The sequence below is a fragment of the Cnephaeus nilssonii genome (assembly GCF_951640355.1).
Source record: "Cnephaeus nilssonii genome assembly, chromosome: 5".
NCBI classification, from domain to species: Eukaryota; Metazoa; Chordata; class Mammalia; order Chiroptera; family Vespertilionidae; genus Cnephaeus; species Cnephaeus nilssonii.
The window spans coordinates 63,841,454-63,858,931 of NC_137076.1; the positions used below are offsets into that span (position 1 = coordinate 63,841,454).

Below are 17,478 nucleotides of genomic sequence, written 5' to 3' on the forward strand. Positions count from 1 at the left end.
ATTCCTTGTTCCTCCAAATATGTGTCTTATGAGGAGTTCTGTTTTTAGCTTATTCTAAAATAGGTTAGTAAATATTCTTAAGCAAAATAAACACAATTTTATCACTATTTAAAGCTAAAGAAAGAACAAATATCAACTACAATAAGGAGACTGTGATTTTCAAAATGATGCTTTTCTGCAGCATTTGTGAGCTTTATGAGTCATGAGTTGTTATTGCAGAAAACACTTAATATTACTTAGATAAGACATAAAATATGCTTCACAGACAGAGGAAGGAGAGGCAATGTTAATATTATTAGTAAAAGAGATCTATGATGGGAGCCACTGGAGAATTTGTCTTTGGGAGTTCAATTATTGAAATAAATTCCCATCTTAACCACAAATAGAACTGCAACATACCTAATGAGGTAAGTCTATGATCAAGAAATGCATTGTATGTGTGTGTGTATTTGTGTGTGTGTGTGTGAAGTGAATGGAAATTAAACCTATCAAAATGAATACTCTAGTGGCCATAAGAGAATTAAATTATCAATAAAACACAAAGTACCAAATAATAATCAATAGAGGAAGAGAAGATAAATTATGGTTCACTAAAGAAAAAGTAAGAGGTAGAAGTGTTTTTAAACACAAATTATAAAGAATAGATGGAGGGTTGTTGAGGACTTTTTAAAATGCACATGACATTTAAAAAATCAATAAAACACTCCAGTTCAATAAAAGGTTGTCACAGCTTAAAATGCCTGCCAACAGAAGTTGTGTATCTAAATCTTCTAGCTATCCAGTGACCCTGCACCGTAAGAGGGGCTGAATGTCTTCCCTGGCCTAATTTGCATTTTATATGTGGGGTTGGGGTGAAGATTATGTTGGTAAACTTAAAACTAAGGATGTGGTGCGCAAAGTAAATTGGGCTAGAGAGAGTGAAATGGGCAGGGGTGGAGGGGAGGAAGCACTTCCGGTGACTTCAGGGCAAGAGGAAGTCTTCAATGGCTCAACAGTATTTTGAGAAGACCCAAATGGGGGCCAGAGGATTAAAGAACCACAGCGAGATAAACTTAGTGGATGTCTGAGTCAGAGCTTGTTTATTAATACTGGCTATAATGTACAGGAGAGCTGACAGGGAAAGCCAGCAATAGAGAGGACAGCATCACCACTACCTTTCCAGAAACAACTTTCAGAATGTCCATTCAGCCTTGTCTGAAGTGAATGATTTACTCCTACAACATTTCTCACCAATGAATAAAGGATGAAACAGAGTCAGGCTGTCTAGAGTTGTATCCATATGTCCTTCAGCAAGTTACATAAACACTTTGTGCCTCACCTCTTCATCTGTGATTTAAGTTAAAAATTTTATCTACCACATACTGTTTTATACAAATTAAATGAGATAATTCTTGTAATGTGCTTGTAATACAATGGTAGCTCATAGTAAGCAGTCTGCAATTGTTGGCTTTCATTACTATCTATAAATATAAAAGCCCAGTGACCGAATGGCAGAACAACCAGAACGACCGGTCGACCAGTTGCTATGATGTGCACTGACCACCAGGGGGCAGATGCTCAATGCAGGAGCTGCCCCCTGGTGGTCAGTGCGCTCCCATAGTAGGAGCAGCCACTCAACTGACCATGATGAGCAGCGCTCCCACAGTGGGCCGATCCCCACAGGCCATGCCCCCCACCAGTGCACCAATCCGTGCACTGGGCCTGTAGTATCAGATAATTTGGTATTCATACATGTGTCACAATTTCCCCTTCATAAATGGATAAGTTTATCCCAGAAAATTTTAGAAAGGTGATTCCCCTTACATCACCAGAGAAACAGCCTTTTTCCGCAAGTTGATCTAACATGATTCCAGGTCCATTTATTATATTTATGTTATATAGCCTTTTGTTGTTTTTTGTTTGTTTGTTTGTTTGGTTGGTTTTTTGAAAAATCACCCACCTCTCTCATTCTTTTTCCTTCTGTACCATCTCCTCTAGAATTTTCCTGAGTAGAAGCGTTTTTGTGGTTCATCTACAATTGGCCTATATCTTTTCTGGGAACAGAACAGCTGGAGAAGATTTCAACCATGTCAGTGTAAAATTTCCAGGGGGTCAAGGAGGTCCCTGAGGGCTTTAGCTCAAAGTCCCTGTCCATCAAAGTGGCACAAATTCCCAGAACCCCCCATACTGCAATCATGACCTGTTGATACATTTGTCTCCAATGTCACCTTGATACACTGTCTATTAGGAATGCACACAAATTTTAAGGGGAAGATGAATTAGAGAAAAACTAGGAATAAAGGCACAGAGAATGAAGATAGGATATTGTAAATGGCTACAGAATTGAATTAAGTGGGAATACAAATTTGAGTCATGACTCAAGTCGAAAATTTCTTGAAGCTTTTTATATTAGCTATCATGGTCAAAATGACTGCTAGGGTTCATTTTTGTTAAAAAAAATAGAGAGATGCACAGCATAGAGATTATAGTCAATAATGAATACTATATGAAAAACTTCAAAGTTGCTAAGAAACGAAGAGAAAAATGATAATTATGTGACTTGATAGAGGTGTTAGCTAACTCTAAAGCAGTAATAATATTACAATATATAAACGTATAGTATCAATATATTATTTACCTTAAATTTACACATTGTTATATGTCAATTATGTCTCAATTTAAAAAAAAAATAGAAACAGTCACTTCACATTTAGAGAGACATAAAAAATTATACTTAAAGTTAATGCAGTATATTAGTAGAGTACATTAGGAAAATAAATTCAGATTACATACCAGGTTGACCTCCTGCATTTATAACACTTCTAAACTATTTTAACCCCCTATGCCACTATGGTAATTTAGGTCCTCCTCAGTAATCATCCAATGACTGTTCTGGCTCAGCTTCTGTTTCATTAGGTCCTTGTTCCTCCCCTCCTCACCTCTGGTGGAGCAGGGTCTTTAAAAATAAAAACACATTAAGTTCCTTGAAAAAATATGACATCAAGAAGTAACTGATATCAACATGAAAAAAGTGTTTTGTTTTACATGTGCTCTTCTTGGAAGAATATTAGGATCCAATGTTAACAGGTTTTGCTGGCCTTGACAACAAGAAGTGATACAGGATAAATCAAATCCAGATGCAATAGAGCTAAATATGGGATATGAAAACCATATTGTCCTGATCAGTCTGGCTCAGATGGTTGGGCATCGTCCTATGCACTGAAAGGTTGCCAGTTCAATTCTTGATCAGGGCACGTGCCTGTGTTTTTGGGTTGATTGCCCAGAGGGGGCATACAGAAGGCAGCTGATCATGTTTCAACTTCACATCGATGCTTCTCTCACTCTTCCTCTCCCTCTCTCTCTAAAAATCAATTAAAAATTAAAAAAAAGAAAAAGATATCAGTGAAAAAGAACTTGTGGTTTGTCATTTGAGACTGACTCACTGTGTTTGAAAGTGATTATGGCTGGCTGTAGACAAAGCAGAGTTCTTTCTGGAGAATGCACTGAGCTTGCACACAGTTCTAGGCTTTACATAGGACATAATGGCAGGCTTGCATTGGTGGGATGTCTTTCTCCATATTGTTGAAATCTGTAATTGATTACCTTGAATCAAATTACTGTTGTTAGAAATCATTATAAGAGTGGTGCATAGGATTAGTTGTAGATACAGCCTGAGAAGTTATGGTCCTCTTTGGGAAAGAAGAATCCAAAGGAGACACATATCTTATCACTAAGACAGCTATCAGAGTATAGTTTTTAAAAAGAGATTTTTCTAATAAGAAAACCAGCCAAGTCTATGCTTTTTTTATATAAGTTGATTGAAATGATTCATAAAGATAATTTTCTGCATGAAATATTAGGAGGTCCATGGTGAGTAATGGTAAGACTCCAGACATTAAAGATAATTGGATGACTCATTTCTGAAGAAAGATGTAAGTGGCATGCAGGCCATGGTAGAGTCAATTGAAGGATCCTAGTCAGTTCTGGAATGTACCCTGCCCACCAAGGGATCATGGGCTTTCAGTCAGAAAGAAAATAGTACAAGCAACCAAAACTCTCTTGAACATCCTCAGGTTGCAAAAGTCCAGGATTTTTGTAGGGCACATGCAGGAGGTGCTTGGCTTCAGAGACCAAAAATGAAATATTCTAGAGACTGAAGTACAAGATTATGGAGACACTAGAAGCTTTCTCACGTATTGTGGTAGATGGCCTAAAAGTTCTCTAAAGTAAGTGTTTGATGGAGTAGAAAATGACAAAAAATGTGCTGTAAACCCAAGTTGTTTTCATTTTTGTTATGAGGCTAATGTTAATTTTGCTAAGAGCATTTGGAACAAATGGGGCTAAGGAAACCCAGTGAAGCTTGCAAAATAAAGAATTTACAAAAGGAAAAGAGACTAACAGCTGCACACTAAGCAGCTTCCCATCTAACTGATGGCACTTAAGGCCAGTGGAGATGGAGAAGTAATGCTAAGTACAGTATGATGATGCAGAGATATACCAGTAATAGAGACAAAAAAAAAATAGAGGGGGGAAATGTCAGTGAGGGAAGAGTGATCTTCCTCCAGCTCTGCTCCATCCATGACAGAGCTTATCCATACTCATTCATTTTATTATTTTTGTTATTGTTAATCCTCACCCAAGGATATTTTTCTATTGATTTTTAGAGAGAATGGAAGAGAGAGGGAGAGAGAGAGAAATATCGATGTGAGAGAGACACATGGATTGGTTCATCCTGCATGCATCACAAACCAGGGCCAGGGATCGAGCCTGCAAACGAGGTATGTGCCCTTGAACCCAGAACCCTTTCATTCGAGGGCTGAAGCCCTATCCACTGAGCCAAACCAACTAGGCCATAACTCAATTCGTTTTCATTTGTTCAATGGCAAGGGCTGTAAAGGCTTTGATATTTTACCTTATTTGCAAGATACCCTAATACCAAGTTAACATCTCAGTTTCATGGATACTTGCAGAAGACAAAGAACTTTATCACTCATGGCAATAGCAGCATCCAGAGTATAAATATTTTCATTGGCCAACTCCCTAAGCACAAAGCCAAAAGGGTCATATAGAGATATCATGTAAGGCTTGAATTTTAAGCTGGAAATTAGAAGAAAACTTGAGCTCATGGAACAAAGATCTTTTTATATGGGATAGTAAGATACTTGCTTTTTGATTTGCATAGAGACACTATCACTGTCTTCCAAGCTGTTCACTATCTAAACATCCTAGAAAAGAGTCTGAAAAAAAATGGCAGACAGTGCCTCTCCTCACAATTCCTACAGAAAGCAACCATGGAGAGCTGTTTCCTATCAATATCCACCTCTTAGTTCTATACCATCTCGTCTTCAGCAAACTTAACCCATGTGTATGCCACTCTGTTAGCCATTGTAACCAACAGAGGCTGGGAACAGATGCACTCAATGTGTGCCATGTTTATTGTTGATATTAAGGCTACTACCAACAGGCATTCAAATAACAGGTAGATATAAACCTGAAGTATTACTCTCAACCACATACATCAGGGTTTTAGGCCCAATCAACTGAACAACTGTAAACCATCTTGTTCTACCTTAGATAGAAAAGGACTTTCTTCTTATTTTTCTTTATTTACCTTCACACCTGACCTGAGGTAGTTAATCTAGGTATGGTAGGTTATATTTGTGATTGTACAGAAACTGCCTTGGTTTGCAAGGACAAAGTCTGGGTCATTCTATTATCAATAACAAACTTGGACACTGAGTTGGAACTGACCTGAACGTCTTCCAGGACCAAGGTAATGTTATTGATCACGTTAGGAAAAGTCGGAAACTAGTTTTGTACCATCTTTTCTAATGGATGATTCACATTATAGGGATAACTGTCCACAGGCTGAACATAAATAACAAGTCAGTTTCCTCTCTCATCCATGAGTTGCCTCATTTTGGAGAAATCTCCACAGTCATTTGACAGCTACATGACACACTGGTGGTGTTTCCTTAAACATTTGAAGGTCTCTTATGGCCATTCCTAAGGTTCAAGTTACCATGATTTTAGGTACCAGGAAAGTTAATGCTTGGCTTCTAAACAAAAGCACATCCTACAGACCCACATAGTACCCCTAGAAAGAAAGTGTAATTACAATTTTTGTACCCCATATGGAACCTGCCTTAGTTAGGGCCACAGGATGTGTCTCCTATCTTGTTGGTACATTTTAGTATTTCTGGTTCACATTCCGCATTCAGTTTAAATAAGATTGTTTTTTGAGGAACAACCTGATAGAGATCAGTCAAACTTATTTTTTTCATCTGTTCCAGCAGCTGGGTGGCATTCATCTACTGCATGGAATGCCTGAATAACAACTATAGAAAAGGGGTTGTGGGGAAAATATCTGAGGTGCTGACAGTTGTGTTGCATGGAAAGTACAGGAGCCAAGACTATCACCTGCTGTTTTCAGTAGACAGTGAGTTTAAAGAAAATGGTATTTGAATCGTGGTCAGAGCCATGTGGTGGAGAATAGAAGACAAAACAATCAGTTAAATTTAAAATGCTCTCTACAGTTTGGGAGCAGCACACCAGGGTGTTTTTCTTAATGAGCAAGGCTCTGCAAAAATTCTGAAAAAGATTATCAATGTTTCTTCACCATACCTCCTAGACCCTGAGACATTCCTTAGCTACTAGGTTGTTACTCTCCCTTTTTAAAAAATATATATTTTTATTGATTTCAGAGAGGAAGGGAGAGGTAGAGAGATAGAAATATCAATGATGAGAGAGAATCATTGATCGGCCGCCTCCTGCATGCCCCACACTGGGGACCGAGCCCACAACCCGGGCACGTGCCCTTGACCGGAATCCAACCCGGGACCCTTCAGTCCGCAGGCCGACGCTCTATCCACTGAGCCAAACCAGCTAGGGCATGTTACTCTCCCTTTTTGCCACAAAATTGCTGTGTCCCATTTCAGGAGTTATAACTTCACCCTTTTCCTAATTATCTCCTGCTCACACCCAGACCTTTCATCCATAAGTGCCAGGTACATAAAAGACAAGGACATTTTTTATTAAACTTGCAGTATCCATATTATCCCACTTTAATTGGCATGGACCAAAAGAGAGGAACTTGGAAGGTAGTTTACTACTTAAAACTAATAGTATTAGTAGTGTATTACTGACAAATGGTCATTTTTCTTATATCCAGAAACATGTTTAGATCATAAGTTTATCTGGGTGGCTGAATTAGAATAGAGTCTTAGTCCCTGGGCCCTCTTTGGCTAGGCTACTACTTGGAGAATATATTAACCAGTCCAGTATGGTTATGATGTTGGGGGGAAGAAAAAGCAGCATGGTCAAAAATGAACAGAGTAGAATCCTACCTATTCATAGCTCCCTCCCTTGATCATCTTGATCATTATCCAGGAAGCAAATGAGATGAGCACTTCCTGGGGATAGCCACCTGCAGTGATTAAAATCTCTGACTAAAGGTGTGGACCAGGAGGATCATTTTGAGTTCTGATCCTCTTATACCAGATGTCTGTGGATAGCACAGAATATGGAAAATCCATTGAACACCTTGATTATCAGCCCATTGTTGAGTGACTTTTGTGATAAATGGTATTGCATTTTCATACTATAAATATTCCTGGCAGAAAAAGTAAAAATTCTGACAGTTTATCTTCAAGGCTACAATGGTTCAGTCACAGTGGTGCTGACTGAACTTGACAGAGCAACACTATAACCGGACCATGTGTCTATAGTGGTTAGGCTGGACTGATTGCTCCAAGATGGGTTAACTCCAGCAGAGGTTGCCAGGAATGGGCAGGACTCAATGCAAGATGACCTTTCTCTCCTCAGAAACATAGTCAAGAAATGTAAAGATATGATGATGGACTTAGGTAGCAGCAGTGGTAGTCTGAGTGTTGAAAGTTCAATCATTAACTTCATTACTGTCAATTGCATGAGTGATTGACTCTGAACAATGGAATTTATATGAGGGACCCAGATGATTTGATAAGGAGAAGCTATTTATGTTCGTGTCTCTAAAGAAGGTTGTCTTTAATCTGCCCAATTGTAGGAATGTTCAAGCACCTAACACATAAATTCCTAATATAAATTCAGTTGTGAGATCAACAAAAACAGTATATTGAGTTGGCTCAAAGGACCCTCCCACATGGGCCGTTTAGCTTCGCTTCCCTACTGTGAACCATGCCCAAACTCCATCAGTTGGATTTGAACACTCCCTCCTTCCAAGGGACCAGGTAGGATTGTGACTTGGGCATCAATATCCAACAAAGCCATCGAAACGTGATTCTCGCCCTCCCCTAAAATACCCTCACATGCTGGAATGTGTCCATTTGACATCTGATTTCCCTGTGGGAACATGGAAGCCTTGGCCTAATCATTAATTTTCTTTCTCATTGAAGTGACTTAAGTGGAAGTAGAGGTGGAAAAAGGATCAGGAGATGCACATAAAGAAAGCTGCTTCTTTCCATAAAATAGGCTTCACATTTATTATCAGGTTCAAGTTTGTGATGATAGCTTGGGACTCAACTAACTGAGTTTCCAATATTCTCAGCCTGCTTAAAGGTCTTTACCAGGTGGTGTGTTCCTTATGACTGACACCATCTCTTTCAGCTTTCAGCTTTGGGGGACACTTACCCATGGTCACAGCCAAGCTACTTGCTATCAGGGCTGCAGTGTTCATGTGCCGTAGCCAACTTAAGCTTTAATCATAGAGCAGTAACTTTTTTAACACAATTCACTTTAATCTGAGGCACTTGCTGCTCTATTGTCATAATAATATTGGTTAAGTTTTCTTCTTGCTCTAATATAAGGGTTTTCAAGGGTAGTGGGAATTACAAAATTTTCTTTGACTCTGTGATTTATTCTCCAGTGGCTCACCGTCCTCAAATTTAATCAAGACAGTAAATTGTGAATGCTGGTCAGTTACTCATCTGGAGTTTCCCATGAGAGGTCTTCTGTCTCAGGAAAATCTCCCTAAGTGGGCCAAAGTTGCTTTTTAGTAAAAATGAACAAACAAAACTCTGGAAAGCCTTTATTCTTGTCTTCAAATGATTCTAAGTTTGGTGTGGTAGACTACAGAGCAGCTGTATGATGAGCCCGGAGATGTCACAACTGTTGGCCATTCTTCCTTACCAAGCCTTGCACACTCTATCCCAGCTTCATCTATCATGAGAACCAGCCAGAGGTCTTTTGATTTGTCTTTTAATGCCTATAGTGGTCATGGATTTTCTTCTTTTCACAATCAGGGTAGGTACAAGTCTCTGTAACTGTTCTCTGAAAGTGTCAGCATAGTCTGCCAACCCTGTTTTAATCTTAGTATTAGTTGTTTCAGTGGGATGGGCATGAGGCTGACTACTATATTAGGGAGGAAATTGCCTGCCCCAGAGGACAGATAACAATGGCCAGGGCACCATTTGGGCAGCTAACCTTGTATCAATTTCCTCATTCTCAACCTGAAACCATCTCTCCAGTTCCTCCTGATTAATAGGCAATAAAACTGAAGAGCCATTTTTGCCCCATAGATAATATTATTTGTTAAACAGTTTTTGCTACTGAACCCCATAAACGTCTTTCAAATCTCATTAATCTGACTATGAGATCTTTAATGTTCTGTTGCAGAAAGCTGTGTCTGTATCAGGATATCGTTCTCCTCAGTAAAACTCTCAAGGCCCATGAAGACTCTCACAGTTTATCTAACTTTCAAGCTAAGTTGTTATCTTACCACTGTTTTATGGCAAAATAGTGCTCCTGGGTTATAAATAAAGACTTTATTACTCACAATATCCAGAATATTAGCACTTTTGTGACAGTTCCCCAAGCCCAAATTACCACAGGATGATGAATGGATGTTCAGGTAATACCTGCACCCATAGTGGGTTGCATAAGAGGAGAGTAACCCAGTGCTTAGAAAACCTGAATGTTTTATAATGGACAGGAAAGCATGCCTGCTCTGTGCCCCAAAGAGAGACAGCATCTCTATTTTGCAAGGCTGTGAGCAAACCTGCACTTTGCTTCAGAGAGAAATGTTATTTCCATTTTCCAAATCTGTTTGCTATATAAACACCATTTAAACCAGGGGTGGGGAACCTTTTTTCTGCCAAGGGCCATTTGGATATTTAGAACGTCCCTTGTGGGCCATACCAAATTTTCAAATTAACATTTATCCTCTATATTTCGTCAAACATTTAACTCAACCCTAATGCTTTGGCAGGGCCAGACCAAATGATTTTGTAAGCCTTATAGAGCCCTCAGGCTGGACATTCTGCACCCCTAATTTAAACCATAATCCTGAACAAAGGCATTGAGTGGCTTTATTTATAAGATGTGCAGAAATGTGAGATATCTTTCAATAATTGTTTTCCACACTCTAACATATACTTTTAGAAACTACTGTATGATAATTCTTATTCTAGGCACTGAGAATATGGTGGTGACTAAATGAGATACAAATTTTGCCTTAATTGAATTTATTTTAGAGATGGTGGTATGAGTGATAGTGTGTGTGTGTGTGTGTGTGTGTGTGTGTGTGTGTGTGTGTTTTGGAGGAGTGACTGATAAAAATAGTTATATATTTGGTAATGGGATTGTTAGAGAGGCCATCACATAGCAAGTAGCTAAACGGAAAGATAGTTCCTAAACCCTAATCGACTAGTTGTTCTGGCAGCTTGGCATAATAGCAAGCATCAGAAAATGCAATTACACACCAAAGTCAGATCTCAGCAATTGCTACCTGAAGAAAAGATGTTGCTCTGAAGACAGAAGTTAGCTAACTGCAGGATAGGGACTTTATATCTATATCTAGAAGATCTTTCGGGGTATTTCTTGCAACCAGGAGCAAGAGACGGGCAGAAAAGTTGTTGAATCATAAAATTTTTACCCAATTATAGAAATGGACCTGATATAGGACAAGGTGGAGGTAATTACCCACTCTATGCTGGTAATAGTTCACTTGCATTAGTTAATAAGAGTCCCCTTCAGAGAGATACATGAAGGTTCAGGAGAATGAGAAGGAGAAGTCAGTGTTACCTAAAAGATCAATTCCCAGTAACCCTGTCAATCTTGTACTACTTTCTCTACTGCACTGACTGCCATAGATCTTAATGCAAAGACTTTTGATGTTATGCCTGTGGAACCTGGGATACTGTTTTCTTAGTAGGTATTTGGCTAACTAATGCTATAGACCAGTAAATACTAAAATGATGGGCAGGAAAAGATCTCTTTGATCAGTAAGTGGTTGGTCAAATCTGAAAATTTGGAACTCATGAATAGGAAGAGCCAACTGTAGTTTGTTCTCCATTTTTTATTGGGGAAAATTTAAACATATATAAAAGTAATAAAATAATTCAATGAACATCTACATATACTCAACACCTAAGTTTAAGGGTCATTTTGCCTTAGTTTTTATTTTTAGCCCTTTGAAAAATTTCTGTTTGATGTAGAAAACATTTCCCCGTAAGTGGGTGTCAGAAAATCACCCCTGTCTGAATGACTAGTAACGAGATGAACCTCTCTATGGAAGATGCTAGGTCTTCCTTGGTATGAAAAGTAAGATGGTAGTCCTCAATTCCTCTCTCTTCATCAAGTTTAGAGCAAATAGGACTCTCTTGAATGGCACATCAATAAAGAATGCTCTCCAAGAAAGGGATTCTCTGAGACTTTCACTGCTTCTGTTCTTTACTTGTGGTGAGGTTGAAGAGATTTTGGCACAATAATACAGTGGATTTGTTAGGAGAACTGATCACACTGGATAGAGAGAGTCTGATTGCTTTGTAGGAACTAACTCTGAAGAATCTGAGAAGACAGGGTGAACAGTTTTCCTGGCTTTGACAATATGGGGCAAACAGTAAGATGAGACCGAATTTTGGAGCAAGGTCAGAGAAGGGTACAAGCCAGGGAGGGCAAAGAGATAAAATGAAGGTTCTTTGGGCACTCATCTGAGAACAATCAGATTGGATCTCTAAATGTTTCCCACCACCACCACTGTAGTCTTATTGCCTAGCACAATTTCACAGATAGTTGACTACATCACAGCAATAATTTAAGTAGACTTCAGAAACTACTTTGGTCTAATTAGTACAATAGATTTCTATTTTCAAAAGCATTTCCATACTCAAAGAACTATTTACTCAATAAATGTCAAGGTAATCAATGACTTTCATTGACATCAATATGAGTGAATAGAGTTTTCCAGATCTTTAAGCAAAGCAGCATCTTATTGCCTCTTAAATCTGTGAGCCACCCATGTAACAAACTTTTAAATTGAAAGACAATTGAACTAAAAAAAATGAGGTGGACAAAATTATAACTTTCAAAATGAGGCAAAATATTGGCGATTAAATTGAAATATTTTGAATACTTTAAGAATTAAGAAGACATGCAAGTCAGCAATATACATAGCTACAACAATTTAAGTTAAGGATTATCAAAGCCTTGAACTCAACACAAAATTAGCTACAGGCTTCCCCATTGGCAAAAGCCAAAATTGCATAAAGTGAAGAGCAATTACTTTAGGACAAATCTTGCTAGTGAATGATGCACAAAATAAGTCGAGATAGAGCACAGATGCTCACACACAGTGCAGAGCTGTGGGGCTTGATGCTGAGATGCTGAGTGTGGTTCCTGGGGAAAGAGTGCGGTGCTGCCCTGGTAACATCTCACTGCAAATCAAAGCTAATGGCTGTTGCCACTTTTTGCCTTTTATTCCATAAAAGCAAATATCCTCTTGGGATTCCTTTGGGTTAATGAAAACGGGTACTAATGTAGGTCTTTCCCAAGAGCTAAGTGGCATAAAGTGAACTTTTGAAAAGTTAGGGAATACCTGTACATATGAATATGTTAAATAGTTTCAGAAAAGGAAAAGTTAGTATATCAGAATTACTGAGAGAGAAAATAAATATTGGAGAAAATGGGGCTGAAGGATGATAGAATTTGATAATCAGGGAAATGATATTTTTAAAAAGAAATAATTGCCTGTACACTTAGAACAAATGACAGATTAGTTTGACAGAAGATACATATCGTTCGGATAGGGTTGATTTTGCAAAAATTTTAAAGTCATTTGTTATTTTTAAATCAAATACTATGAAAGAAATGTTAGTAAAATTATTCAGGTAGCAAAATGCAAGAGGGTCTGGCATGTAGATAAAGAAGATGAGTAAATAAAACTCATGTGGTAATACACAAGGAAATGAGGCCAAGTCAGTGGCATGAGAATGGGGGGAAAGGCAAATGTAAAAGACATTCCACATTAAGAAATTACTGAAAGAATACAAATGACAAAAAGATGAGATTTAGATATTTAAAGAGAGGGAAGAATCATGGATGTTTAAAAACAAAGACAGTATACTGAGTAAAGAGGAACATAACATGAGTGGTGGTGGTTTAACAAATCCAGGTTTATACCTGCTGCACATAAATTGATTAGAGACAGAATATAGGACTAAATTCTGAATTTGGAAACTCACTTTTCACAAAATGTTGAGTGAGTATCACACTAAAGTAAAATGAAAAGCCTAAGAGTTCTTTAAATATGTTTGTAACTGGCTATGGCTGAAGTATTGTACAAAGAAATACTATGCTCTTAGACATTTTTCTTAGAAATCAAGTCTTGAGGTAAAGTTCTCAGGAAATATACACTTAGGAACTTTATTTTGTTTTTAAATCATATATAATATTGATTATGGTGATTACTTTTATGTATTTTAAATAACGCCAAATAGTGTCTGAATTTTTTAAGTATGTGTTGGAATGTTGCTAATATGCACCATGTCAGTGGTCCTTCTTCCTTTTAAAAATTGAGCCCAGAAGACATGGTTCAAGAAAAGATTACTCAATTTATTTATTTGAACAAATGATCCTACAAAGCAACACAATCAGAATAAATTTCACAAACATGAAACTATTATGATTAATTTGGTAAGAATCATAGACCCATTCCATTTTAGATAGGTTGAAAGCAATTTGGATTTTATAGTGAAAATTATGCATGTTTAGTGGGGATTTGTTTGGTGTATTACTAAGAATGAATTTTGCTAGAGTATCCTTATCTTCTCAAAGAGAAATATTTATTTTTTTCTAGCCTTACATTAGAAAAGATGCCACTGTGAGGGGCTCACTCATTTTGCTTTGAGGTCTTGATACTCAGGTTAGTTCAGAGAACAAGAGAATTCGTTCTCAAGAGCATTTTAGAAATGTATAATTTTCTGCCCTAACGGTTTGGCTCAGTGAATAGAGCATCAGCCTGCGGATTGAGGGGTCCCAGGTTTGATTCTGGTCATGGGCATGTACCTTGGTTGCAGGCACATACCCAATAGGGTGTGTGCAAGAGGCAGCTGATCGATGTTTTTCTCTCATCAGTGTTTCTAACTCTCTATCCCTCTCTCTTCCTCTCTATAAAAAATCAATTAAAATACATTAAAAATATAGAAATGTAGAATTTCCAATATACTGAATCAGAATCTGTTTACAAACAAGATTCCCAGATAATTCCTATGTTGAGTGAAAATTGAAAAACACTTAATTAGCCTTATATAAACCAATCTGCCCAATTCAGTTTTGCAGGTAACAATTTTAAAGATGCATTATCATTAAAAATTTAAGGTTTTGTGTGAATGATGTTAAGGAAGTTATTCAATGCTAAAGGAAATGAAACCAATGTTAGTATGTCCCATATATTGTGTTAAACATTTCCAAATCTATGAACTCATTTAACCCTTATAATACTCTCTGAGCTGAGGCACACTATCTCCATGCCTCTGGGCATGAAAACCAGCCTCAGATTAAATACCTCATCTATTTCACATAGTCCATTCATTCAATAAATGTTGAGCATCCCATTGCTAAAAGTCCCTGGTTAGGCCTGGAAATAAAATGAGCATGGTCCCTACTGTCACAGAAGGTACAATAGACTAGATTGTAATTAGACAAACGCTAAGGTGGTAGATGTTTCTAAGAGGGAAGCCTAAACTTTCAGAAGGTATTTAGGGAAAACTGCTATTTGGAAAAAGGATCCAAATGATTTCAGAGGAACACATTTTTGCTGCGTTGGAAAAAAAAAAAAAAAAAAAAAAGGTGAGTGTGTCCTGGAGTTCAGTAAGGGGAACCCAGCAGCAGTTGAGGCTGGAACATGACAGCAGTCCTGCAGAATTTTGTAGAACAAGGTGCAAATGTTGGAATTTAGCCCGTATAGGAAGGAAGCCATTGGAGGGTTTTCAGCTTGTAAGTGACAGGCCCTGCTCCACTTGGAAAAGCTCTGCAGTCAGACCCTGCGCAGCCAGCCCTGCGGGCGGGTGGGTGATGAGGGCCCCTCCTCTGGCTGCCTCTCTCCACCCCTGTCACCGCCTCCTGCTTCTCAGCCGGTCTGATGGGGGTGGGAAATGAGTGAGAGGGCGGGCAAGAAGAAAAACACTCGCAAAATATATTAAAAAAGAAAACACCCCCTTTGGCAGCGAGTGCGCGGGAAGTTCAGCGCGCGAGTTCCGGGTTTCCCGCCCGCCCCGCCGGCCGCACACGGGTGAGCCCCCCGACCCTGTTCCGCTGCCTGCAGGGCCGCGTCTGTCCCTGCGTCAGGCGTTCCGTCCGCCTCCCCACTCCCCATCCGCCCTGGCCGGGGGGGCCGCGCGGGGTCTGCGGATCCGAGACTGCCCGCCCGCGTATTCCCTGCCGCAGCGCGGCCGCGGCGCCTGCAGAACCTGGTCCCGGCGGCTTGGCTCTGGCCTGGCCCCGCGCCGCGCGTCCGGACCGCGGCCTCCTAGGCCACTTGTGGAGCTCCTCTCCCCGCGGCTGTAACTCTAAACCAGCCTGAGCGAGGCCTATTTTTACTCGGAAACCAGCCACCGGAGTGTCTGTGCGGAACGCAGGAACTGAGGGCCAGCCCGCCACCTGAAGCTTTTGCGCACATTGGCTGGGAAGGAACGTCGCTCCTGCCAGCCTTCTCTGAGATTTGAAAGTTCTGTCGCAGCTCTCCACGGAGCGGCCTGGTGGGTTGCCGGGGGCCTTTTGATGAGCCTGCTGCCTTAGCCCCATCAGGAGAGCTGTCCCTGAACCCCATCTCTCCGGCTCTAAGTGGCAATCCAGAGGCCACCACGCCTGAGCCCAGCCCAGCTGTAGCCTAGCCACCCTCCTGCAGGAATCTCCGTGAGAGCTCCCAGGGACCAGCGCTCTCCATCAGGGTCCAGCAACATGGATGTAGACGCCAAGTACCGCCAGGCCTCCCTCTATGTGGGTGACCTCCCTCCAGATGTCACCGAGAACATGCTGTTCATGAAGTTCAGCACCGTGGGAACCGTGCTGTCCATCCGCATCTGCAGGGACCTGGCCACCCGCTGCTCCCTGGGCTATGCATATGTGAACTTCCTGCATGTGGCTGATGCCCAGAGGGCCCTGGACACCATGAACTTCGACGTGATACAAGGCAAACCCATCAGGCTCATGTGGTCTCAACGTGACGCCTACTTAAGGAAATCTGGAATCGGGAACGTGTTCATCAAGAATCTGGACAAATCCATTGATAACAAAACGCTTTATGAACATTTTTCAGTTTTTGGGAAGATCCTGTCCTCTAAGGTGATGTGTGATGATCAGGGCTCCATGGGCTATGGATTTGTGCACTTTCAGAACCAGGCTGCGGCAGACAGGGCCATTGACGAGATGAATGGGAGGCTGCTTAAGGACTTTAGGCTCTTCGTTGGCCCATTTAAAAACCGCAAAGATCGGGAAGCTGAGCTCCAAAATAAAGCCAATGAATTCACCAATATCTACATCAAAAACTTTGGAGATGAGATGAATGATGAGAAACTGAAGGAATTTTTCAGCCATTATGGCAAAATCGTGAGTGTTAAGGTGATGACAGATTCCAGTGGGAAATCCAAAGGCTTTGGCTTTGTGAGTTTCGATACCCATGAGGCTGCCAAAAGGGCTGTGGACATAGTGAATGGGAGGGAATTATTCGGACAGCAGGTATTTGTAGGCCGGGCACAAAAGAAAGCAGAGCGACAAGCTGAGTTAAAGCAATTGTTTGAGCAGCGGAAACAGGAAAGATTTTGGCGGTTCAGGGGGTTGAAGCTCTATGTTAAGAACCTCGATGAGACCATTGATGAAGAAAAACTACGGAAAGAATTTTCTTCTTTTGGATCAGTTATCAGAGTTAAGATAATGCAGGAACAAGGACGAAGCAGAGGGTTTGGCTTGATCTGCTTCTCCTCTCCAGAGGAGGCTGCTAGAGCAATGGCTGAGATGAATGGCCGCATGTTGGGCTCCAAGCCAATTAACATCGCCCTGGCCCAGAGGGCCTAGGCGAGAAAGATTTGTTCCACCTGCCAGTGAATGCAGCAGGTGGCGGGGGGGGGGGGGGGGGGGGGGGGGGGGGGGGGGGGAGGATGATGGTGATCTATGAATTGTCCTCAGTCAAGTTTAATTCCCACGTGATGGCAGCTTAGTTTAGTAAATTATGTGGTGAAAGGTTCTGACTACAAAGTTTTGTTTTGGTTTTTGCAGAAAAATAAATGA

General features: G+C 40.2%; 1 protein-coding gene across 1 annotated transcript; it reads left to right on the top strand.

Annotated features, from left to right (window-relative positions):
- Positions 1-15,442: 15,442 nt before the first annotated feature.
- PABPC4L (poly(A) binding protein cytoplasmic 4 like) lies at positions 15,443-17,265 on the top strand (the record flags this gene model as incomplete). Its single annotated transcript, XM_079771661.1, has 1 exon — positions 15,443-17,265. The coding sequence occupies exon 1, from the start codon at positions 16,153-16,155 to the stop codon at positions 17,263-17,265; it is 1,113 nt and encodes a 370-aa protein (XP_079627787.1). The 5' UTR covers positions 15,443-16,152.
- Between the last annotated feature and the right edge of the window lie 213 nt (positions 17,266-17,478).